General features: G+C 35.3%; 2 protein-coding genes across 2 annotated transcripts; both read left to right on the top strand.

Annotated features, from left to right (window-relative positions):
* Window positions 1-5572: 5572 nt before the first annotated feature.
* LOC129365346 (adhesion G-protein coupled receptor G2-like) lies at window positions 5573-9973 on the top strand. Its single transcript, XM_055038509.1, has 17 exons — window positions 5573-5741; window positions 5823-5900; window positions 6004-6072; window positions 6158-6325; window positions 6448-6483; window positions 6558-6632; window positions 6723-6858; window positions 6970-7126; window positions 7203-7331; window positions 7408-7518; window positions 7603-7651; window positions 8070-8170; window positions 8258-8406; window positions 8491-8756; window positions 8853-8943; window positions 9026-9309; window positions 9397-9973. Exons 1-17 carry the CDS (start codon window positions 5642-5644, stop codon window positions 9513-9515), a joined length of 2118 nt encoding a protein of 705 aa, XP_054894484.1. The 5' UTR covers window positions 5573-5641; the 3' UTR covers window positions 9516-9973.
* A 4331-nt stretch (window positions 9974-14304) lies between these two features.
* Window positions 14305-24879, top strand: LOC129365643 (uncharacterized). The gene is made up of 29 exons (XM_055038978.1): window positions 14305-14500; window positions 14575-14655; window positions 14788-14856; window positions 14947-15117; window positions 15227-15262; window positions 15340-15411; window positions 15511-15661; window positions 15786-15948; window positions 16040-16171; window positions 16259-16369; window positions 16474-16513; window positions 17312-17412; window positions 17502-17599; window positions 17755-17902; window positions 17987-18118; window positions 18304-18405; window positions 18568-18616; window positions 19594-19679; window positions 19770-19861; window positions 19989-20145; window positions 20233-20358; window positions 20448-20558; window positions 20652-20700; window positions 21648-21748; window positions 22223-22341; window positions 22428-22693; window positions 22766-22856; window positions 22939-23216; window positions 23297-24879. Exons 1-29 carry the CDS (start codon window positions 14401-14403, stop codon window positions 23410-23412), a joined length of 3348 nt encoding a protein of 1115 aa, XP_054894953.1. The 5' UTR covers window positions 14305-14400; the 3' UTR covers window positions 23413-24879.
* The last annotated feature ends 1596 nt before the right edge of the window (window positions 24880-26475 follow it).

The raw sequence follows: 26475 nt of genomic DNA, 5'->3' as shown, positions 1-26475 counted from the left end.
TGAAATGGGGATGGGAATGCATTCAGAGATACATGAATGACAGTGACATGGTAATCAATGTGATGAAATCTAGAAAAATATGAGGTAATTGGCTTTTATAATGAATATCTTAACAAAGAAATTTTAAACAAAAGTAGCAAAGATCTTCACTTTTAATGTAATCGGGCTGGAAAACTCTAAAGTCAACCTCTTGGCTGATTAGTGATTAAGACAATCTTGATTTATGGTAAATAAACTATTATTTGAAGAGTATCCAGATTTTTATTGTCTCTTTAAACACAAAATTCCAAACCAAATGAATGCAAAGAATGGGACTGTTGGGGTTACACGCTGAAACATGTTCATATTCAATAAAAACAGGTGCTTTGGACAAGAAGACACCATTGGAGGTCCCACATTCCAGCACGGGGCTAAACCTGCTCCTCCTTCTTCTCTTCATATTCTTCATCTGAAACTCTTAAGACTCCCAAACACTTTGATTACAAGATCATTTTACTTTGCCCGGCCAAGAGTGAAACATTACTCTAAGTGACATCTTTGCTAGATAGTTATAGATTGTGCCGTATGGAGGATGAGGTCATCCAGCGAATGTGTAACTGCGATGCCTCAATGTCACTTTTTTAATTGGAAAGACTAGCAAGGTCTAATCTCTCGTGTGCTGAGATGGTAATCTTTTCAACAGGATTAGACATGACATTCATACCTAGTTCACATAAATATAGAAATATCTAGCTTATTTTTTTGGTGAGTATGTAGCCAAGGCCTGTACTGGGTGATCAATTGACCTTAGAAATTACAAGTTCAAGGAAAGGGTTAGGGAGCTCGGTTTTAAAGTTTGTGTGCACACAGAACTATTGTGTTCTACCATGAAGTGCCAGAATTTCCACCAGTTGTCTTCTTGGGAATCTCCATGGCTGGAACAGCAGCAGCTGCAAAGCCGCTCCACCAGACAACAAAATTAATCGGGGAAGTTTTCCAAAACAAATGCCGACTAGACAGCTCTCCAGTGCTCCAGCTTGACAGAAGAAGATCCATCAGATATTCATCTATCATACGGCACAGAGCTTGTGGCTTTCTATCCGCAGCGCTTTGTAGCTTCTGCATAAAACAACAAAAAAGCTTGAAAAAAATAAAATATCTTTGGGTGTGCCTGACATAACACTTGGAAACAAATGAGCATTTTTTTATTTAGCAGCAAAAATACACATATTACTCAAATGACTCACAATAACAATCATAGTCTTTATTCTCGGCATAATTCATTGAATATTTTGACTCTTTAATGATAAAAATAACTGCTTAATGGTCCGAAATCTTTTTTTTTTTTTTCTTGCGTCCACATTAACCTGTCAATATTAAACTCATTGTGAGAAGCTAATGATGACATCACCACATGGCTCACTGACTCCAAACTATCAATACAAACTCCATCAATTAATTAAACCTGGACAACTCAGACCATGATCATATCTTAAAATATATTTTTTTTCCGGCTGCTAATTGGCTTTGCAGCCTCCAGGCTCAATCTTAAGACATTATCAACTTGTTCACATCAACAAAAAGATTGTGTTGTTTTAAATGATCAGACGCAGTGAGTTTATCTATACTTCATCAGATTTCCAATTTCTACTAAATATTGAAACATTTATAATTTCTTAGATGCAAATTTGTCAGACCAACAATAGCCTTTGTAGTATTTAAGCCTATGCTGTGTTAAATATTTCATCATCTGTACTGGTAGCACCGGCTGTCAAATCTTCACCAGGAGGCAGCATTAGCACATTTTTCACACTGCAGGTTCATAGGAAGTTCATCTTCTGTAATCCACCTCTCCCTGTGCCGACCCTTTCTGCATGTTTATCGAATGGCCTTGAGGTATAAAACCCATTTCACACTTCTGTCAAAACTGGTCAGTGATACTTCATATACACAAACACCTGCCAATAAGCTAATATGGTCACTGTTGGCTGGGGACCTAATGATATTTAAGAAAATGAAATAGTATCCTGAAATTTTAAGAGAGAAATGTTATAAAATACACAATTCTTAATTTCAAGATATAAAAGTCTTTTTATTATTACAAACCTTGTAAATAATACATACAAGCCTTTTTTTCAACAACTTAAAACAATAAATTTAACCAGTGATTCACCACATGAATATAAGTCTCAAATGTACAGCATAGATTTATTAGAAACACCTGTGCTAATGTATTATCACGGTTTCACCAATAGTCAAAGCCATTGCTATAAAAGCAAAATTATAGCATGAAGGGCAAAAGGGCCACAGTCCAGTAAATTAATAAGTAATTTATCTATTTAGTAAGTATATGTCATCATTTTAATAAAGTATCTCTATCTCTTCAGCAGTCAATCATGGTCTGTAATCTGTTTCCTATAAACAGATTACATATTGTTTTAAAGTTATAAAACATTTTTTCTCTGAAATTTATAGAATTGCAAATTAACATCTGATATAGTTATTTTAATGTTCAGTGCATTACTTTATTAATCTCAGAAGGGAAATGAATAACTCATACCAGCTTCTTTAAAGAATCAATGTAAATGGTGGTTGTGGGCAAGCAAGAAGTATATCCTGCATTTTTCTGTTATTTCACATATGAAAAAGCCTCTGATTAAAGATACACCACTGATGAAATACAGTCTCATTAAGACATAGTCAGTGTTCTCCATTGTGTTCTTCGTGTTAGGAAACATTCATTTTGGAACAATCATCTCTAGAGGCTCCAGACCAATTCCCGGAACAGAGCCGGCCTTCTTTGTCAGCTTGTTGGATCTTTTTGGAGTCAGTGACTCTGAGGCTGCTTGTGCTCTCCACAAAAGAAGTTTAGCAGACTTTTTAAAAGATATGTAGCAGAGATTTGAGGTTTCAAAGGTTTCACTTGAAACATGAAAAAATAAAACATGAAAAAATAAAATACGTCAGACTTGACTTAGACTTGTGCTCAAAAGTCTTGGGACATGATTTGCCTGAGACTTACGTTTTGTTAATCTTATTATTCCAGTCCGTGAGCAACAGACTGCTACTGTGTGCCACGTAAATGTGCTTAATACTAGCCAGTGGTATTAGTAAATTATGGGCTACTATTGACTCATATAAATCAGTTAATGTCAACTGTAGCCATATAAAAAAGACAACATCAATATGTCATGAATCACAGATGTCTGTGTTTTCATTTACTTTTGGGTTTGTTTTCAGTACTTCTTAGTTTCTTATTACTGTACTTTGGATGTTTTAGTTTTCTCCCTGATTTAACACACCTGAATCAAATGATGGCTCGTCCAGCCCCTTTGTATAACATGCTGAGGATGTAGTAACTGCCACTAAGGAGTCAAATAAAGCTGCTTCACCAATGGCAAATCTCACGAACCGGCGTATGTCTGGTTCAGTTCTCATTTGGAAAAAAAACACTTGTGAACATCAATGATATGTAGCACCTGGGTGTGAGTATTAAAATACCATCATTTCTTCAAGGACAGTCTGAGCTGTGCTTACTTATATGTAGCATCATGATTCCATCCCCATTACAGTCCGGTGTTTAGGTGAAGCTCGAGGCATCGATACTCCTCTATCCTCTCCACTTTGAAATATGAAGTTTCTCATGATATTTATAGATATCTGCTGTGCTTTGTCAATATTTAAGATTGAATGTTCTGACACCATGTCACAAAGTGTTCCACCATCTCTCCATGCAAAGGATTTGCTCATCTAAATAAGTCTTCAGATAACAGAACTCTATCTGGTAATGGAGACTAGAAGGCTGAGATGTATAGAGTGAATAGTGGGAGGAGATTTCCTCTGGTTCTAATGTGGACAAGCCTTAAGCCTCACAAACTGTTCACTCATATGTGCTGTGGTGACTAAAGAGCAGGACAACTGCGACACAGATGGGCTGAAACACCCTAACAACACATCAGCATATCACCTAGGAAAAGTAAATATAACTTCTCATGCAAAGGACTTTGACATCAAAATCCTTTGCAACCAAGCCCAAAATATTCCACAGAGAAAGACTTAAAAGATAAGGCTCCATCTATAATATAGATGACATGGGTTTTAGAAGGACAGCGTTTGGACAACACTTTGGCTTTTAGAATTAATAAGTAATCTAATAATTATGCTGACCTAAAATTAAGTCTTTTTAACAGGGCATGCAATTAGATGAAAATAAATGCACTGTATATTATACAAAATAGATTATTTACACAACCAGGTTTTTAAAAAAACAACCTTTTTTTTGTTTGTTTTTTTAGAAATATTGGAAATTTCTGTGGCTTTTTTAATCATTTCCAATGCACTCCTCATTTATTAGGAGCACAAATGTCACCATGTTCAGCTATGAATCAAGCCTTTCAAAAAGACTGTGGAACTTTGGCAGCTATTTGTTTACTTCATTTGCATCATATTGCTTACAGAGATCCGGGGAATGTTTGATCATGTAAGACTATCTGGCAGAGTGTACATACTTTTTATATTTCTGTTACAAAAACAAGTGCGTACATTTCGGTTGATTGCAGAGAAGAGTGACGATATCAGTTAGAAACATATTGTTTCATACAATAGTAATTAAATGCAATGCAGTACAACAGCATTGCATTTAATTACTGGTTGCTAAATCTTTCACAAAATAGCCAGATGTACATCAATACTAGTTTAAACTTTGAAAAAAAATTGATGTCTGCAAAATCACAATATAGATTTCTCAAGATTTCTTGTGGTTGTTTTTTTTTTTTTTTTTTGTCACGTATATGTCTCAGAACATAAAACGAAACCACAAAGAAATTTAAAACAAGGAGCTTTCAAATGACTATTGGGAGAGAAAATTTAAACTTAGTAGACAATAAGTGAGAAGCAGTTACATTTCAGTCATCTGACGGTCTTTGGAGCATGAACAGCTGATTCCTGAAATTATGCTATGTCTTCCAAGTCCTGAAGCATTAAAGGACACAGGTTTTTTTTAAGCATGCCTCTTGTAAAAAGCTTGAACTCCAGCGCCATTCCAATCAACCTTTTTCATTGTCATATTATATATGTGTGTGTAGGGATGTGCGTGCATGTGTGTGTGTGTGTCAAGAAGGGAGTTCAAACAGATGGGGAATTAGGTCATAAAGTTAAATAATCTTAATAGCAAATGTTTGGGACAAATTATTGTTATTCAGCTGAACTAACATGGCCATGGCACACAGAAATGTCTTTCTATAGTGTAAACATATTCTAAAAAAAGAAAAAAAGATTCATTTACTATAAAGAGAAACAAATAAGAAAAAAATCCTTAATTCCAAATAAATTTGTTATTAATTCTGGTAAGCAATATTTAGCCCTGCTACATGGGCAACACAATGCAAAATTAAAAGCTTGGTGGCTATAATATTCGTTGGAAAACAGATAACTGATAGGTCAAACAAACAGGGCTGCCTTTCATCTACACTTTAGGAAAATAGGCACCAAAAAAAAAATACTATTGCAGAACACTGACGCATTATTTGCAAGTGAAATAGTGATTTTATGACACCACATTGGCATCTACACTTGGTAGCAAAAGGCAATGCACATTTCTTCTGAGTCATGTAACAGACACACCTGTTCATTAAAGCAGGACTGAAACTTAGATGCTCTGAAAATGTCACCACTTGTTGCGCATCATCGCTGGATGTTGGTTTTGAAGATATTTATCTTCTTTGTGGGGTTTGTGTTCCAGAACTTCTTTTGTGATGCTACAAGTAAGTAATTAAAGGGCGCTGCTGATGGATATGTATTGTTTAATGTTATTGGTTCATTGATTCAGCTGGTGTTTCTTACAGATGGGAGTTGGATCAAAGACATTCTGTTTATCAGACCTGATACTCCAGATCAGACAAACACTGCGCGTTTCCCATCAGGTAAGTTTGGCTTTACAAATATGAAATTCTGTCCTTCTTAAAGTAAATATTACAAACACAAGCAAAGACACTGTGGTTTTGTGTGTGTGTGTGTGCTTTTTAGAGGTCATCTTTCAAGAGGAGAATAAAACTAAGCTGTGTTTTAACATCCAGGCAAACAAAACATCCGCAGGTACAGTTTTCCAGGTCCATTTTCGAAATAACCATGAAAGTTTACATCTTGGCATCTAAATGTTTCTGGTTGAATGTATTTTCAGACTGTTGCAGGAATAATTTCAACTGCAGCACAACAACAATTTGGAACACCAGCACACTTTACAATCTGCATCTATCTGAAATGTCTCTACAAAACCATGATGTTGTATTGCTGCTGAACCCGTCTTACAATTTCTCATGTTTGCCGTCAATGTTCTACATTTCAACAGGCAAGTCATTTGTTTATGAACAGCAGGGCAAGGTTGCCCCCTACTGGTGATAAAGTGTATATATCTTATTTCATCATTACATGAATTCATTTTCAAATAAGGCATATTCATTTCACCTTCAGGTTTTATCCTAAATCTTCACAGGTGCTTAAAACCAGGTAACTTTGTCCATCAGCATAAGGTTTGTTAGCAACAATATTCCTCCTAACAAGGTCTTATGTTTTGTTTTAAGGTGGGAAGAATATCAGACTGAGTAAAGAGGGTCTATGTGGACAAAATCTGATCTCGGAAGAACAACAATGTCACGGTAATTTTTGCATTTATAAGTGAATTTAAAGAAAATTGTAGCACATATTATTAACAAACTGTGCATGTGTGTGTGTGTGTGTGCCTGCAGGTTCAAAAAAGACTGAATATATTGTTCAAATAAAACAATGCACAAGACGTGTAAAGTGTGACCTCCCAGGGAAGCCGGCAGAGACAACCATGACCTTAAATGCTTCAGACACACCTATAAATCCAGCGAAAGCAGCGTAAGTAAATTTTTTATCTCAGTAATGCAAGGATGACAAGCAAACTACAGGCTCTATGTGTCACTACATCAGGAATATTACTGTTGACTAATGTTAAATTATTATTTTCAGGGATATCATGAAAGATCTTTCCTCAAAACTGAGTTTGATGGGCAATGCAAGCACAGCAGAGATCAAAATGGGAAATGTCACTGGGGTGATTGCTAAACTGCCAAAAAAGAATCACACAAGCATGAGCTTTGGTTTCACATCAGGTCGGAATGTAAATGTAAGTAGAGAAGTAATTGCAAATATATATGGTATCCATCATCTGAGTTCTTCTAAACAAGCTCTGCCTGTAACAGATTCTTCAGAAAAATGATGTGGTGATGGACTTCTCTAAAAGTGTTTACCTTCCTGAGGAAGCCAGTGAAATGGCAGTTGAAAACAACGGATCATTTGCTGGAGTTTTGCTTTTTCCAGATATTCCTCAGGTAAAACCCAAAGATGATCTTGTTTTGCTAAAACTCAGACATACTAATTTAATATCAACTGCATTTCATTCAACAGATTGACCAGAATCATTCCTTTTTCAAAAACGAAATGCTGGGGGTGGAAATGGGAGCAAGCATATTTAATCTCTCACAAACCATCGACATTCAGTTCACTAATGTGAACACGGTAAATATGTTAACAAGTTCCATACTAACTTTTAGTGAAACAGATTAAGGCTAATCTATTTTTTCTTCTTTTACCCTGAAACAGACTGGATTTAATGCCACTTGTATATCATGGGGTGGAAAAACTGATAATGGTAGGTTGATTCAATTTATGCAAATTTAAAAAGTATCCTATGAAGTTTCTAAATGCTGGCTCAGGAATGGTACTGAAAGATATCAGTTGATTTAACTACACTTCATTTTAGTGTCTGAAAACATTCACATGTGTACTGCTGATACTGTAGTTTTTAGTTTTACTAGTTGATTTAAGTGAAAAAGAAAATCAGTCCTGTGACCTCTTCATTATAGTCTGAGCTATCTTTTTCAATTTGAATGAAAGAAATCTTACCTTTTTACTTAATCCAAAGTTTCATAATGTTTTGTCATTGACTACTCACATGCATGCAAATGTAACGGCAGACGAAATAAAATTTCAGGTCACTGTTTTATCCCATATTGTTCTCGCCTATAAATTCAATAATGTCTTTTCTTTGTGTTCCTATTGTCCTTCAGGGACTGAAGCAAACTGGACCACAGAGGGCTGTCTGACATTAGAAGTCAATGGCAGTATTAAATGCAGTTGCTCTCATCTTACATTTTTTGCTATTCTCATGGTAAGAAGATTGTATACAATATTTTAAATGTCAAATATATGTGACATTTTTGTAATTTATTAAATACACTTCTTTATTTTGAACCAGTCATCATTGCCTGTTGGCAAAGATGGTAATAATTCTACTGGAATTATAAGTTCATCTGATTTGAAAACCCTGACCAAAATCACAAAGGCTGGCTGTGGTATATCCTTGTTCTTCTTGGGCGTGGCTCTCTTCATGCATTTTCTGGTCAGGTAAAAATATCAAAAAGCCTGCTTTTTTATATTAATTATACTTCTCTGAACCAGGTTGTCAACACAAACCAATTTGCTTCACAGGAAAAATAAAGCCAGTGAGGCTGTAAAGATCCTCATGAATCTCTTCGTCGCCTTGTTCCTCCTGAACCTTTGCTTCTTGGTAAATGAGTCAATTGCTAAACTGAAGGTCTCAGCAGCTTGTGTGGCGATGGCAGCGGCTCTGCACTACAGCATGCTGGCCACATTCACATGGTTCTTCATACAGGCCTTGCACCTGTACTTCAATCTACACCAGATCTCCACAGACATCAGATATTACATGTGTAAGATTTGCAGCACAGGATGGGGTAAGAGATCTAAGGCTAAAACATCATATGCCCAAAAAAATCAAGAAGAAATTTTTTTTTGTATTTTTCAATAATAGATAATATTTGTCTGTTCAGTTGTTCCAGCTGTGTTCGTTGTTGGACTTCTCGCTTCGAGCAAATATGATTTAATCGAAGTTTTTGGTGACAATGGAACCTCTGTATCTATGTAAGGAAACAATAAATATGTACTGGATTTAACATTTGATTGTCTTTCTGTAGAATAATTGCATTTCTGTCATGACTTTCAGGTGCTGGATCCCTGATTCTACAATCCACAGTGGAGTGAACATTGGTTACTATAGCATTGTGTTCATCTTCACCTTAACAGTTTTTATAGTAACTGTTGTGCAGATCAAACACTTTTCGTCCAAGAAAGCAAAAAACCAAGACAACATCTCCACCAAGAAAAGAATTTTCTCTCTTCTGGGTCTTTTCTGCCTCTTGGGCATCACCTGGGGATTTGCTTTTTTCAGCTATGGCCCTCTGCTCCTTCCCTCCTACTACATCTTCACCATCCTTAACTCCTTTCAAGGTAGGATGAAGCGTGACCATTAACATTTTGAATTTCACAGTAAATAAAACTGGAAAATGAGCAAAACAACTCATTCTGTGTTTGCAGGATTTTTCCTGTTCGTCTACTACTACTTTTCAAGCAGGGTGCTTATAGACAACACAAAACAATCCAAAAGCAGCAGTGGGACCACCGAAAATGTGAGCACGTCATCTACCCATGGATAAGTTACTCATTCCCGCATCCTTGGTTTCTCTTACTAGTAGTGATTTATTGTATATAGAAAACTGAAATTGTCATTTGAAAAGTTAAAGAAAACTTGTTGAGTTAATTGGGTTTTAATCACAGTTCTAGAAATAAAACTTCAAAACATTTTCTGATGAACTTTGAAGAGTGAACACATATTTCCAGGTCAAGGTGTCCCAATAAATTTAGACCTTAAAGACTCAGAATATTTCTTTGTAAAGAATCTTATCTTGTCTTTCAAGTGAGTTGTACAAGTTGTGAAAAGGTTGTTTATATGGAACCTCTGAAGACACCAAAATAGAAAAATTAATTATGCCTAATATTTGTTTAAGTAATCAACAAGAGTGGTATGGGAGACAAATTATGGTCTTGAAAATGTATTCACTGAGTTACAGATTGTTGGAATCTAAATGTCATTTTCAATAAACTGCTTACTATATTTGTTTTGTTTGTGGCTCCTATTTCTATTTTAATATTTTGGAGGTTAACTATGATCTGCTAGCATGTGATGTCTTAGGATTTTGATTGTGTAAACATGACCCACTTACAATTTGCAAGCTTTTTGAAGGAAAATGGCAGAATGTGCAAGCTGAAGCACAGCTCTTGGGAACAACCTCAGCCAATCTGATGTGTTGCTTGCCTGCTGATAATTATTTTCAGCCAGAAGAGCAGCTGACAAGAAGTGGCCTCACCATTTCCTGTAGGAAAAGTGCACCTAAGATGAGAAATGGCTCAGATGATTGAGAATATACACAGGCCTAAGAATAAATAACTAAGATAAAACTGTTCCCCAAAATATATCTATTTGAATGTTCATAAAGGAATCCTTTCAAATCTGAACTGCAAAACAACTCCTAGGAATACATTATGTTAATCATAAGCAACTAAGAAGGACTCATTTTTGTTATTGTAGAAAGACAATGTAAGAATTTACCTTTAATTTCACAATTGCTTTTTAAATTATCAGGTCTTATGTCAATTGCTGCTTGTGTGTTACTTAACAAACATTATCAACCTATGAAGTTCAGTGAAGGAGCTCTCGTTAAATTGAAGTCTATGCCATTTGTCATATTTGCGGACAGTTGATGTGCATTTAATCATATCTCCACGTAGTTTATGTGGGTATTTGTTCTTTCTAGAATCGGATAGCTGTCCAAACACTTCAGACTAGACACAACCTGACAACAGTAGCCTATATAATTTCCAAACCTAGCCATGATAAATTTTTCATTACACATACCAGCTGTAAAAAAAATTAGGACATTTTTCCACATTACATGTTCCTAGAAAGTTTATTTTATGTAACCCACCCCTCAATGTGCTGTTTATATTTCTGCTTGTATGTCAGAGGCCTGGAGGTATAAAACACATTTCACACTTCTATCAAGACTGATCAGTGATCCTTTATGCATGTAAACACCTGTCAGTAAGCTTATGGTTGCTGTGGACTGGGACGACAAAATAGTACAGTGACATGTGAACAGAAAAGTTCAGCAAACATTACCAATGATACTAATACTGATGATATAAGAAGCAAATTTAAAAACACAACATACTACTATTGATCTATTTCAAAGTTATTGAACTATGACAAAACAGGACAAGCAAGCGAGACTCCAAAAGTAGCTTGTTTTCAGGACTGCAATACATGACATCTAAGCAGAAATTCAGTGCTGGTTTATCAGGAACACCTGACTAAATTTAGTCTCACCTGGAATGGAAAACATTACCATTATCAGATAGTGTGTTTTTATCAGATAGCGTGCCACTACCTTTATGAGGAATTCCCGATCATAAAACCAGTCGGGCCAGGAACACACGGTACCAGATACGCCCAAAATCAACTCATGGCCCAACCGTAAAAAGTAAAAAAAATACGGTTTGTGTGGAAAAAAAACGTCATTGCAATAAGTTTACTTATTATTTACTAAGAGGGTGAATGAAGGACTATTGAAACGAAACTGAATGAGATTTGTCTTAACCAATAAAGGACAGGATAATAATTACATATGTTTTGTTGCAGTTACATTGGGCGTATTGATTTTCTTATTAAGCATTTTTGTACTTTCTAAAGGTTTTTGACCTAAATTGTGGGACACAAACTATCCCAGAATTGTATTAATTGAAATGGTGAATCTGAACTCAGCCTTCATTATCCTTGTAGCATTCAATTTGTTTTGGCTTTTTTAAACAATAGGGGGTTAAATTAGTTGTTTCAAAACAACTATTATAAAAAAAGCCCTATTAAAGCAGGGACACTTAGAATTTAGACTTAACAAAAAATGTCTGAGAGTAGAATAATGTTGATGATTGTTGTCTGAATTCTAAGTTTATTTAAAAGTATAGCTTGAAATGAACAAGATATTTGCAAATAAACACAATTCAAGAGGGGAGGGACTGTGTAAAACATTTGGAGCCTCTTTAATTAAAGTCATAATATCATTGTGACGTGCTTATGTTTAGTCCATAAAAGTCCCGATCTTAAAATGAAAATAAAATTTAAGGTGTATTCAGGAGAGCTTTCTGAAGTCAAGTGAAAAGTGAATCAATGAAATAGAAATGTTATTGATCAAAGTTCTTGAACTTTGACAAAATAGGACAAGCAAGATAAAAGTATATATTTTTTTCAGTCCTGTAATATAGTCTAGTTTCTGTTCGGCAGAAATAACTGTTTAGCATATTAGTTATACATCACACATATGTACACATAACTCAAGCCTAAAGTCAACAGAGACAGTAGGCTCATGTGAACATTCACTGCATGTAAGTAGATTTACATGATCTGTAAATACTCAACAGATCACACAAGTTAATGTGTTACTGATTAAACTTTAGCTTTAATAAAATAAAGCTACATATTTTTTTAAAGTTTAATCAGTGATACTTTTATGGCAAATTTATGTCAGAGCATGATTTTTTGGTTAATGTCAAGTTGTCATAACAAAGACATTTTGAATAATGGCAACTTTGAATTAAAAGTGCCATGATTTACCAAATGACACTTTAAGACAACAGTTATAAACATTCATGAAGACTTACTCATGTTTGTGACAGGTGTTATGTCATATTAATGACAGTGTCATGTCAGTCTTATTCACAGCCCATCAAATAAAGTGTTACCGGTATTTTTTTCCTCACTATCTGAAGTTAAATCTTGATTTAGATCAGTTGGAATTACCAAAATTATTTAAATTTGCTAAATGCCTATGTCATAATGGACGTTGTGTTTAATTTGGTCAGTCAAGCAGAAGCGGACGGGCTGTGCACGTGGTGTCATTGGCTGTCCTTCAGACATGTTTGTCCCTTGGACATTATTGGTTTGTAAATTCATTTTATTATTTCAGTACTGTTTAATACTTTATCAGGAAAGGTTCTTTCTGTTTACAACTAAACTTCTAAGCTAAGCTACATAGTTAACTAATTAGTACTAATTGGGAGCCATTTGTTTGCAGGGGTCTGGTTGTTTCTGTATTTTATCTGTGGTTGATGTTTTGAATTTGATATAATTTTTCAAACTATTTGCATTTGGATCTTGCTGAGCAGAAAGACTTTATTCATAACTCTACCTGGCAACAGTTGTGTTTGTGTTTTGATATCAACTTATTGGAAAGAGTTGCAAAGTAATACCAAGAAAAACCATGAAGGATTGGATTATTTTCTAATGTTGGCTTGCTGTCTATCTTGATAAGAACAACGCATCACGTGGGCAGCATAGTTTAACTTCCTCGTACTATAGTTCAGTCATTTTTGGAGTATTCAACAGCAGTCCTCTTGTAACACAAAATACAAACATGTTTTGTGTTACAAGAACTGTTTCCGCATACAGTTTTAAATAAAGTCTTCCCACTCAACAAGATCAAAATGCAAATAAATGTTAATCCACTGCGTCAACTAGGTAATAGTTAATGCTTGACCAAATGAGCAAATGAGATGGATTAATTGTATGTTTCCGTTGTAAGTTCAGGCATTTAAACAACATAAATTATTAGTGGTTGTTAATGAAATTAAACAATTACTTTTTAAGCTTCCAGATTGCACAGGTTTGTACATGACAGACATGAAACACTCAACAGTCAAGATGGAAGGAAATGAAAACTGTGGATCATACCTAATTTGCATGTCAGGTTTAAAACATATTCACCTCAATGTTTGCATCGTCCCTTAGTTTCACTAAACTATGTAAACTTGCAGGCAGTTTTAAAGGTTTTGAAAATGTGAGAAAAAAAAACAACTTTTATAGCTATATCAGGTTTACATGTCCTTGTTTTTATTAACCCCCAAAAATAGACTTATCTACCACATTATAGCTACCACTGCTGTTTGCATGAACAAACAGCAGATTATCTCATGAAATGGCATCAGTTCAGTGTATTTAGTCATGTACAGTATATATAACAAGTTATTCTCATGGTGAACACAACCAGCCATATCTACAGACAGAGAAGCCTTTTGAAATAAAATTGTTGTAAAAGCAGCAGAAACAGAAATTTACTGTGGAAAAGTTATAAAAAGTCAGTGACTGTTATGATAATAATTTCCTTTTGAAACTGTTTAATAACATAAAAATTTTAATAAAAATGTGTAATGAAAATTTTTCAACAATTGTGTGAAAATACAATGGTTTATCCAGTCTGTAGCAAAACAGGTCCTCTATTAAAAGGTGTCCACTCTGTCATCGTGCTTTATTTGCATGTTAAATAAGACAGAAGGGTAATGATGCCACAGAAGATGTGTTGTGGTAGTGATGAACTATTCAGACTCCATCTGAGTCATACAACAGAAGTAACCGCAAACTGAGGTGCATTTAAAAATTACATATATTTTCAATTTGTGGTCTATCTTCATGCTCCTGGTCATTTTTTAAAAATGTCACTATCGGCTGTAAATCATCGCTGGATGCTTGTTTTGAAGACTTTTGCTATTTTCTCTGTTATTTTGCTTCAGAACCACTTTTGTAAAGTTTCTGGTAAGTAACAGGTTTTAAAGATTATTCTGTCCGTATTGATGTGTTTGATTTGTTATTTATTTATTTATTTACAGGCACTAAGAAAAATCACAGTATCAAAAACATACTTTTTCTCAGTGTGGAAGAAATTGCAGTTGATCCTCATTTTCCATCAGGTGAGATTGGACTCTATGTGAAAAAGGACTCCAAACATAGCAATTTCCAAGGAAAAAAATTGTACATCTTATTTCGCTAATGTTTTTCTATCTTAGTTTTTTTATTTGTCCGTTCTTTTTTCTGTTTTTTAGATGTTGTCTTCAAAGAGGAAAACGGAACTCACCTTTGTTTTAACATTCAGGCAAACCAGTCTAATGCGGGTACAGTTATCTTATCCTATCATCTGCTTCCTGCAAGTCAGTTTTCCATTTTCACCAGTAAATGATGATGACTTTTTTTCTTTTCTTCAGATTGTTGTGGCATTGAAGATTTCATCTGTTGCACCAATATAGTTCGTCTCAGTAACAACACTTACAGCCTGAATGTCAGAAGAGAGATTCTGCTCAAGCACGACATTGTTGTGTTACTGAAGCCAATGAGCAATTTTTCATGCATGTTCTCACAGCTCCACAACTCAACAGGTACAAACGATGGCCTCAATATCAAAACTAAATCTCCAAGTGATAAAAACCTACATGCACTGAATGCATCAGCTTCTTATCTATTTTGTTTGAATGTTTTACCACTTAGAGTTCATTCTCGATCTTCATAATTGCTTGAAGCCAGGTAACTACATCCTGTTGCTGCATCTCTAAACTTTGTAGTAGATTACCTCTTAATAACAAATTTTATTCTGATCTCAGGTGGCAGGAATATTAGAATCACTCTGGATCATCTCTGCCAAAATCATTGTAATGACACGCAGACTTGTGAAGGTATTCTCAATTTTAAATTCCAATAATATTTCGGTAAACATTTTGTTCACAAAATGTTGTCACTTGTGTTTGTTTTTGTGTATGTGCTTCAATTTACAGATAGTGTTAAGTACATGATCAAGTTTGGATCTGAAATAACACCCACTGTAAAAATCGTATCTTGTGAAACGTCAGACTCAGCTGGGATTCAGCAGCCGCTGAATCTAACTTTTCCGTACTCAAACAATGACATGACTCTACAGGAAGCAGCGTAAATATCTCTTATCAATGGGAAAAATCCAAGGATGGCACGCACACTAATGGAGCTGCTTTACATAAGTGCAAGATAGTTGATAATGTGAGAGGTCACTAATCAACTTTGTTTTTTATTACAGAACTATTATGAATAATTTCAGTTTCTACCAGGATCAGATGGGAGCTTTCAATACAGCTTTCATCAAAATAGGCAATGTCACTGGGGCAATCACTAAACTGGAACCACAAGATCAATGCCAATCTGCATTCAACTTTGGCTTCACAGCAAGTGGGGATGTCAAAGTATGCAGCTTCTGTTGATTCAAGTACAGAAAGAGAAAAAAAACAAGAGTTTATAAGAGTCCTAGTTAATTCCAATGTCCCTTTGTCCAAGATTCTGAAGGAAAGGAACAATATGGATATGGACCTTGATGTACAGATTCAATTCTCTAATAATGCCGGTGAAATGACAGTAAATAAAAAGAGCACGTACATTGGAGTTCTACTTTTTCCAGGAATGACCAATGTAAGAGCAAATTGGTTCTGAGTATTTAACCATTTACTTGAATGAAAATATACATTTTAAATATTTACTATATTTGTCTTGTAACAGGCTGACCATGATGGATACCTTTTCAATAAAAAAGTGCTGGGAATTGAAGTGGGAGCAAATATATACAAATATTTGCCAAGCATCAACATTCACTTCAACAATGCAAACCTGGTAAATATTTATTTGATATTAATAATGAACTTTATTCTCACCAAAAAAAGATCCTAACTTGTCTTTATGTTTTCTCATCTCCCTTCATGTTTTGTCCTTTCCAGAGTGGCACAAACATGTCTTGCATGTCATGGGATGGTAAATGTAAGAACATTGTTTAGAATTTATTTAGAATTTCACATCAGTTGTGTCTAGTGAGAGAACAAAAAAGTAAAGTTTTGTCCTTTCCAGCACGTCCTGGATTGTGGTAAGCTACAAACCAGTAGCTCAGAGAATGTGTGTGTGAATGAGTGAATGACTGGATGTAGTGTGAAGTGCTTTGGGGTTCTCTGGACATGATAAAGTGCTACACATGCCATATAATAATATAATTAGGTGGATAGAGCAGTGCAAGTCAAATAATGCTTGTTGGTGCTGGTGTACCCTCATGTTATGTTGTATTGCACGTCATTGCATGTCATGTAGCTGGTTTATATGCAGGCTAACTGATTTGATGAAAAACATAGTTTTACCTTTTATTAAGCTAATTTAGGGCTTAATCTAATATGTGGACTCTGTGGAGTCTAAGCTGTTATATTAATTTTATAGTTTTAAATTTTATCTTTTTTCTAATTTTATGGTCATGTATGTGTCTTCAAAAATCTAACTAGTACCCTGCCAAAATAAGTCCTTTTGTGTGGGCTGTTCACTGTGAAATCAAAGCTTTTTCTGGGTATGACCAATGTCTTTATCAACCCACAAGCTTTGGTAAATACATTTTTAATAGCTGGAAACATTGTATGTCCCAGAACCTGGGATGAAAATATGGAAGTTTTAAAGTCTAAGTGTCTTGTGAAAAAGTCATAGTGAAGATTACATTCAGTATGAATGACACGGATTGATAACTTTTGCACAGCACAGTCTACTTTTTTCCTCTCTTGCTGTTCTATTGCTGCACACCAGGGGGTGATCAAATCTGGAGCACAAATAACTGCAGAACAAATCAGGTTAATGGCAGCATCACCTGCCGATGCACCCATAAGACATTTTTTGCAATTGGCATGGTAAGGTTTATCTCTAATTTCCATTTATTGAAGCTACTGCTGGCATTTGGTGCAATAGGATTAATATAATCTCTTTCTTTGTAAATCAGACAGTTCCACTTAATAAGACGGATACTTTTCCATGGATCATACCAGAGATAAGCCTTCATGGCAACTTAAGCAGTCCTTTGGACCCAGCGCAAGCAGCGTAAATATCTTGTTATTAAAATTATGATATTGTATAGTTTAGAAAATATATTATCCATGTAGTATATTTTAGGAATTATACTATATAACTGGATCTGTGATATTGTCATTAAGTGGAAATGTAGGCAATTGAAACTACTTTTGTTTCCGTTACAGGACAATAATGAAGACCTTAGACACATATTTTGCAAAAATGAATGAATCCAAGACGGCAAAAATACAAATAGGCAACATTACCGGAGTAATTGCTAAGCTAGAAGATAATTCAACTGAAATGAATTTTGGTTTCACGTCAAAGGGAGATGTAAATTTTCACACTTTCAGATTTAGAAAATATCCAAGAATTACATGTCACTTGAGTTTCTCTGATAATGTTTATTTGATATAGACTGCTGGTGAAAGAAACAAGACAGAAAATGGCTTTACGACAACAATTCGCATTCCTGCAGAAGCCATTGCAATGGCAATTAAAAACGAAAGAAAATATGTTGGAGTTCTCCGTTTTCCAGAAATGCCTATGGTGAGACCAGATTTCATCTCTCTCTCTCTTACACACACACACACACCCACACACAAGCACCCCCGCGCACACACACACACACCCACACACACGGACCCCCGCACACAGGCAGACAGACAGACAGACAGACAGACAGACAGACATTTATCTATATATATAAAACAAGAGTATTTTTCTCTTAACAGAATAACACAAATGGAGTTTATAATAATGAAGTGATTGGAATTGAAATGGGAGAGAACATAATTGGCCTGAAACAACCCGTCAAGATCAAGTACAGTGAAAAGGTAAATCGAGAAACATTTTTCTGAGCTCCAACTGTTCAGGATTTTGTTGATGTTGTGAAACTGTTGCTGAAATGATGACATTAACTATTAACTACTACTATTAATACTTTGACAATAATATATTTTAAATGTTTGATTATTATTATTTTTTTAATCCAAAAGGGTGGATCTGAAGCTGTTTGTGTATCATGGAATGGTACCAATGAAACAGGTTAAAAACTTTTCTGTTTGACTCATCCTAAACCTTTTAGAGAATTTTTCTACAGATTTCAAAACCTTGGCCATTTTTTTGGACTGTGTGCTTTTTGCTTTTGCATATTTTAATGGGAACTGTTTAGGATTTATTAGGTGCATAAATGATTATCTTTTGCCACGTCTCATAATTGAAGAATGAATCACTTTCCAATCAATTATATTTAGCTAAAGATTTAAAGAAATGATTACATGCCATATGTTTCTTGGAAATAAAATTTATTTTATAATAAAGTATACTAAAGGTGGAGATTCCTGGAGCAGTTAAAGTTCTAAGGAACATTTTTATTATAAGACCAATGTAGTTGGGCCTCCGGCCTTTATAACTGTAATTTCAAAACACCAGACAGTTTTTGTGAAAAAAAAGAAGTAAATTTTTTATCCTCTTCATGCATTTTGGGAATCGAGAATGTTGTGCCATTAACGTCTTAGATTTTAGCAATAAACTAAAAAGAAATACAAGAACTGATCACTAATTCTACTAGATCGATACTAGAAAAAAGGAGCTTTGTGAACAAGCAATGAAAATTTATATCTTCACTAAGTAAGCTGAAACTTTTGGGGTATGACATTGTTTTGACTATTCTAAAAAGGGACACTTTAAGGTGATATTATGTAATGCAGTTGTACAAGAAAAGTCATATTTGAGGTATTATATGATACAGGAGAAAGCAGTAGATTGCATCTTTCAAGAAATCCATGCTGTGCCAGTTTGTTGTTTATTGGATGCAATGATGCTATATGTCATGTCTACAGGCTAAAATTACATTTGATAATCTTAAAAACTAATTTTTGTCATTGGATGGGCACTCCAATTTGTTAAAACAGAGCTATTACTTAGAGCTGAAACTTTTACTATAGATTTAAATGTTACAAATGTTATTAAGTGTGAATGTAAACCTTTGTGTTCCTTCTGTCAACCCGGGAACCATATAGACTGGATCACTGTTGGTTGTGAAATAAAGATCGCTGGTGGAATCACATGTGAATGCAGTCATCTCACATTCTATACCTATCGGATGGTAAGATAATTCATGTAGTATCTGTTTTTTTATGAGTAAATGTGACATTTCACACTTTTGACTAAAAATGTTGCATTTTCTCAAAATCAGCTACGTTCTTCAAAAACAGCATCAGGAAAAACACCTGAAAAAATCCTATCCTTTCCAGCTCCAGCCAATCCACTGAACTCAGATCAAGCAGCGTAAATATTTAAATTATTAATGCCATTGATGCAAAAATGAGACAAACATCCACAGATACCAGTTCATGTCATTTTAACATGGGTAGTTTTTTACAGTTTACCTAAATTATGTGTGTTTCCTCCTAAGAAATTTCATGAGGAATCTGAACGCCTACCTGGAACAGATGGGCAATGCCAGCACAGCAGCCATTCAAATGGGCAACATTGCTGGGGTCATTTCTAAACTGCCACAACAAAACCAGACAAACATGGACTTTGGCTTCACATCAGCTGGTGATGTAAAGGTACACGGCTTTCATGCAAGACCGATGATAACAGACTTGTAAAAGCTACAAATGACTTTGTTTTCTCATAACACTTGTTTGTGACAGATTCTCGAGGAAAGCAATAACATTGGTTTTGCTCGGACAGTTCACTTTCCAAAAGAAGCCAGTGAAATGGCTGTAAATAGAAATGGAACATTTTCTGGAGTGCTGCTTTTTCCAGATATTCCTGAGGTGAATTCAAAAGTTTGTCTTATTATTGTAAAATATAGTTATTATTTTAATATATATATTATTAATCACACTGTTTTATCTTTCAACAGCTTAATAGAACGAGTTACTTTTTCAACAATGAAATGATGGGGATTGAAATGGGAGTAAACATATCTAACCTCTCTGAATCCATTGACATTCACTTCAGTAATGTGAACACGGTAAAAAAAAAAAAAAAGAAAGGTGGCTTCATAATTATCTATAGTTGGATAGAATAAATGTTCAGATTTTTCTGTTTTTCTGTCTTGATGCAGACTGGATTCAATGTTTCTTGCGTATCATGGGATGGGAGAAGTAAAGATGGTATGTTAATTGAGCTTAAATTAAGTTTATTTTATAAATGCATTTCTAATCTGACTCAGCAAGATGGTGTCCAGAAATCAAGTTCAACATTTCAATAACATATTGTCATTTTGTTGGAACAAAGTCTTAAAATGATTAAAGTGAAATAGAAATTAATGACCTGTACCTTCCTGGAAAACCTAAACTCCTTTAACTGAACAGCAACCAACTTGCTGTTTTGAAATTTAAGTTACATTTACACAAGAAAACGGACATTATTTTCAGATGTTGATTGGCAAAAAAGACAACTTAGAGTTAACTGCAACTAACATGCCAGGGCACGCCCATGTACTTTTGACCCTTAGCTTTCACTTCACCAACTTACACCTCGTTGTAAACAGTAATCCATGTCCATCTGCCATAATCAAAGTGCTCATGTAATATATTACTCATCAGAAATTATGCTAACCAGCATAAAAAACCACTATACTGTTTTTTTTTGTTGTTAATTGGCTGTGCATAGATAGAATAATCACAACAGACAGGCATTCTGCATATGTTCGCTTCATGCGCATATGCAGAGTAGAATACTCCATACCTCTGCGTGGGGTGGTACAGAAATGTTTCACTCTGCGATCTGGTTTCAAAAATTGCCAGTATGAGAGACTCCAGTCACTGATGACTAGTGCCAACAAGTGACAGTAAGCCAACAAGTATGTTTGTTTTTTTTACAAACAAAAACTATTACGGTTTAACTGAAGAGTGGCTCTGTGTAAATGGAGCATTCATAAATTGGAGCTTTATGGTTAAACTTTAAGTCTTCCGTTGAATACAAACCAGTAAGCACAATGTAAGCATCAAAATATCTGTTTAAAACTACTTTCTAAAATGTGTTTTACCATATGTGTCATTTGTGTGTAACTAAGTCTAGTCTCATGTTGTCGCTTTGTTTTTTTCTTGTTTATTAGGTGATAAAGCCAAGTGGATCACAGATGGCTGCCTAACAAATGAGGCAAATGGCAGCATCACGTGCCAGTGCTCTCATCTTACATTTTTTGCCATTCTCATGGTAAAATAATGAATATGCAACTTATTCAAAGCAATTTTATATATTTGGGTTTTTTGTACTTGTGAAGTACAGCTCAAAATCATTCATACATCTAGTAGATTTTAGCTTGGAGATTGGAAGGCCTTCTTGTCATAGTATTTAGGTTCCTCCATACAATCTCGACTGGATTTAAGTTGAGTCTTTGGCAAGGCACTCCAAATATTAGATTACTTCATGCCAGAAGAAACAAGTCTGTCAAATTAATAAATTCTGAGTATCTATATATTAAATCAAAATCTGCTTGTGTGAACACAAATTAATGTAATACTTTTGGGCTGGACTTTACCTCCTGTTCGAAACCAATTATCAGACACCAGTGGTGATACTGACAAAATAAGCTATTCTAATTTAAAAACACAAATTTCTATGCAGTTTTTAAGATATGTTTTCACTTGTTTTCCTGTTGAGTAATTATGTTTTCCTGTTTGAAACCAGTCAGGTGCTGAGGAGATCAGCTCCTCTGACTTAAAAACCCTGACCCAAATCACAAAAGCTGGCTGTGGTATCTCCTTGTTCTTCCTGGGTGTGGCTCTCTTCATGCATTTTCTGATAAGGTAAAAATATAAAGAGGTTTCCTTTTGATTTGAATACTTCCCCTATGATGAGTGTGTGTTTTACCTCAAACCAATATGTCTTACAGGAAAACTAAAGCCAGCCAAGTTGTAAAGATCCTCATGAATCTTTTCATAGCCCTTTTTCTCCTGAACCTTTGCTTCTTGGTAAATGAGTCAATTGCTAAACTGAAGATCTTAGCAGCTTGTGTGGCGATGGCATCAGTTCTGCACTACAGTTTGCTGGCCACATTCACATGGTTTTTCATGCAGGCTTTGCATTTGTACTTCTCCATGTTCAAAATCCCTACAGACACCAAATATTACATGTACAAGATTTGCATCACAGGATGGGGTAAGAGAAATACACTTAAAACTTGAATTGATTTGTTTGTAGATTATTATAACTAAAAGAAATGTGGTTCAGTTATTCCAGTTGTGGTGGTTGTCGGACTTCTTGCTTCAAGCAAATATGGTTACATTGACATTTCTGATGATAATGGAACATCAGTAACTATGTAAGAAAATATTTAAAATACATTAGATTTCATGTCTGATTATTGTGTGACAAAATAATTTCTTTTCTTTTATGACTTCCAGGTGCTGGATTCCTGATTCTACAATCTCCTTAGGTGTAAACACTGGTTATTATGGCATTGTGTTCATCTTCACTTTAACCATATTTGTGGTAATTGTAGTGCAGATCAAACACTTTGCATCTAAAGAAGCAAAAGCCCAGAAACCTACCAAGAAAAGGTTTTTCTCTCTTCTGGGTCTTTTCTGCCTTTTGGGCATCACCTGGGGATTCGCTTTTTTTAGCTATGGCCCTCTGCTCCTTCCCTCCTTCTACATCTTCACCATCCTTAACTCCTTTCAAGGTAAGCCTAAAAGTGACATTTCAGACTAAATGCCTAAGAAGGAACAGAAAAAATAACCAATACATTCTGTGTTTTTGTAGGTTTCTTCCTGTTTGTTTACTACTACTTCTCCAGCAGGATCCTTCCAGAGGACAGCACGCAATCCAAGAGCACAAACCTTGCCACACAGAATGTGCACACATCTCCTTATCGATAAGGCACTCGTTATTTCCTCCCTTTCCCCTATTTGGTTTCACCAAAAATAACTTTAATTTACCTATGTTCAATAATTATAGTGTGTTGACAACTTGGACAGTACATGTATTTAATCATATTCCCAAATGATCTTCTAAGTCTTTGCTTGTGGAGCTTTGTTATCAAGGCACCATTTCAATGTCTGATATAAGAGACACCATGTTTGGAAGCTGTATGGACACCAGAGGACAGCATTTCATTTCTGAGGTTGCTAAACTGGTCTAAACAGTTTCCGCTCTCTGTTGGACTCTTTACACAGTGTAAAAATAGCGACTGTTTCCTGTAAGGCAGTTCTTAGTTGCTTCTGAGATGAAATTAGGGTTTTCTTTCTTGGGATACACTCCTGGAACTTGTCAGTTTGGAGCCCTGTCTTACATTGTACGTGAAACCTCAAAGCTTCAGTAGAATGTAAAGTGTGACTGATTAGTAAGTTAAATGTGACCTTTTTACAACTGGCTTAAAGATGCTAGGGTGCAAAAAGGGAATCAAGTTTAAGGTGAGTGCACAGTGTCATTGACCAACCTCAAATCAGTTTGTTGCATGACTGCAAATAATTAACTTGACACAGAATCCTCTGGACCCACAAGCTTTTTTACTCTGTAGCATTAACTCCCTGTGTGCTTTTACAACACACTCATGCCCCTTAAGTTTTTTTGTTTTGTTTTTTGGTGGTTTCAGGAACCACCAGACAGGGGAAAAAAAAGGTGCCATGACCATTTTTGTGAGAGATGCCTGGTCATCCTACAACGGAACAATATGGTTTTCTTGACATGACTTAAGACATACTAATGTGTGTGGGGGTTGCGTAACTAGCTATAACGGCTAAGAGATGCTGTCCAATCCAGCGATCGATCAGGATCGCTGGAAGTTGTAAGCCACACTCTTTTGGTTCCGTAATTCCAGATATCTGCTCTGAAAGCTCCCAAGGCTCAGGATCTCAGTGGAGCGGATGAACTTGCACAATGTGAAATGACGAAGGGATATACGATAGGAGAGTTTGGGTTGGTGCATGACCACTTGCATACATTTTAGCCCACCTGTTTACTTCCTATGTTTTGTTGCCTGTATGGATTTGTAGATTTGAATTTCAATTTTTATTACACACTATTTGTATAGACCAGTAGTGTGAATGTAATGTTTGACAGAAGACAATGTAAATTAATGGGCTGCATTTTGTCTGTATCTGTGTTTTCAGTTTCACCCTGTCTAAGCAACTAAATGGATAAAAATAACATTCCTGCTCTCAGCTACTGATTGGATATAGGTGTTATCATACATATGTATAAATAAAGACGAAAGTCAAACTTGTGAAGAGAAAAATCTCAGCAGACCATCGGCTGGTAATATGAGTTAAGTCTTATAGCATTCATTTGATCAGGGCACATAGGTTTTGTGTAGTCAGTTGGATACCAGTGCTTCAGACTGCAAAATGGAGGCATCATTGTTCAACGGTATGTAGCTTGTAGCTTTAAGGTTATATAAAGTTATAAGTTACTCAACAGTAACTCAAGAAGAGACAAAAACCACAGGACAACTGTTCTCTAAAAAGCGAAGAATAGTGTCAAAAGTTAGTGGTAGTCCAGTTAGACCAGAAAGTTTAGGATTACATGAAGTTTGCCTTCAGAGAGCAGATGTAAATTAAGTGGCCACATATTGGTTGGGCCTTTTGTTCCCTCCCGTGTCATGTACTTCCCCCCCAAAAAAAGAAAAAAACTGCAGAAACTTTCCACAAACATTCAACTACAGCTGTTGTCAGGAGTCAGAATTATGGAAACCAAAACTGCTGAAGTAACGCACATGTTGGCATAAAAATAATTGGGAATCAGATCTCATGGAATTATAATTATTAATAATTGTAATCAATAATTTATTATGAATTAAATTATTACAAAAATTTAAATTATTTAGTTTAATCTGGGATCAATTCCAGTATCTCTTAGGCAGGGAAGGGTTATAATTATTTTAAGGTACAGATAGAGCCATTAACCCCAAAACAAACAATAAATAAACACAAAAGTGGTGAACATATCTAGTGTGATGCTTTATGTCTGCTTTACTGCTTTAAGACATGGACAACTTGACCAAATGTCCAGCCACCAGCTCATAACCCAAAGCTCAAGTGAACTCGGTTCTATGGCAGAACAATAATCTAAGACTTACCAGCAAGTCCACCTTTAAATGGCTCAGAAAAGAAAAAAAAAAAAAAGAAAGCTTTGTTGTTCAGTGAATGCCCAAACGTAAGTCCATTGAGATGCTACTGATAATCCTTAAAAACACTGCATGAAAAAAAAAAACTAAAATGTGGTTGAATAAAAACATTTTTCAAAAGAGAGAGGTACAAAATTTATCTAGTGCAATAGTACTGACTGATTGCCAGTTATCACAACCATTGTAGGCAGTTGTCCCTGCCTACAATGGCACAACCAGGTTTGTGGCCCACTTACTTTTTCCACTTAGTGCCAGAATGGACTGGAAAGATTTATCGCCTTAATAAATGCAGCCAGAATTTACTCAGAGTATCTTTTTCTGATGTAAAAAAATGTTTCATGATTTGAAACATTTAAATGTGACATCGTTTTAAAAAAATGGGCAAATAACTATGACACTGTGAATTATACGTATGTCATGAGTGAACATACCGTTAATGCATTTACCATGCTGTTTAGCAGGTCAGGATATTGGGGAGGAACATTGCTGTTTTCATAATTGATTCGACTGTAATTCATGTTACTCCAAACACAACTGTCCTCTTGTTCAGTTATGAATAAAGCCTTTCTCTTCACCGAGATCCAAAATGCAAACAGGTACTCTCAAACTTTGGCAGAAATTTGCTTACTTCCTTTGAATTGCACCACTTTTAAGGAAACTGAAAATTTGATCACACAAAGCTCAAGCTGTGGCATGGCATGAGCTTTGTAGATTTATTCCGTCAGTGAAAGTTGGCAAATTCAGATCACCTGCAGTGGGTTAAATGGATCTCTAACAAGTGGGTTTGTTAGAGATCCATTACTTTTAAGATAATGTG

This window comes from Poeciliopsis prolifica, unplaced genomic scaffold (genome assembly GCF_027474105.1).
Source record: "Poeciliopsis prolifica strain line A6 unplaced genomic scaffold, Auburn_PproV2 SCAFFOLD013, whole genome shotgun sequence".
Lineage (NCBI taxonomy): Eukaryota > Metazoa > Chordata > Actinopteri > Cyprinodontiformes > Poeciliidae > Poeciliopsis > Poeciliopsis prolifica.
The sequence above is the reverse complement of the archived record's forward strand: the minus strand, read 5'-3'. Positions and strand labels throughout refer to the sequence as shown.

What these genes read in the sequence shown, in the direction of transcription:
- LOC129365346 (XM_055038509.1), top strand. Translation starts at nt 5,642, where the DNA reads ATGTCACCACTTGTTGCGCATCATCGCTGGATGTTGGTTTTGAAGATA. An exon ending in TCACAGGTGCTTAAAACCAG is followed by an intron (nt 6,484 to 6,557) that starts GTAACTTTGTCC and finishes TTTTGTTTTAAG; the next exon opens with GTGGGAAGAATATCAGACTG. An exon ending in GGAAGAACAACAATGTCACG is followed by an intron (nt 6,633 to 6,722) that starts GTAATTTTTGCA and finishes GTGTGCCTGCAG; the next exon opens with GTTCAAAAAAGACTGAATAT.
- LOC129365643 (XM_055038978.1), top strand. Translation starts at nt 14,401, where the DNA reads ATGTCACTATCGGCTGTAAATCATCGCTGGATGCTTGTTTTGAAGACT. An exon ending in TCATAATTGCTTGAAGCCAG is followed by an intron (nt 15,263 to 15,339) that starts GTAACTACATCC and finishes TTCTGATCTCAG; the next exon opens with GTGGCAGGAATATTAGAATC. An exon ending in TTGGACCCAGCGCAAGCAGC is followed by an intron (nt 17,600 to 17,754) that starts GTAAATATCTTG and finishes TTTCCGTTACAG; the next exon opens with GACAATAATGAAGACCTTAG.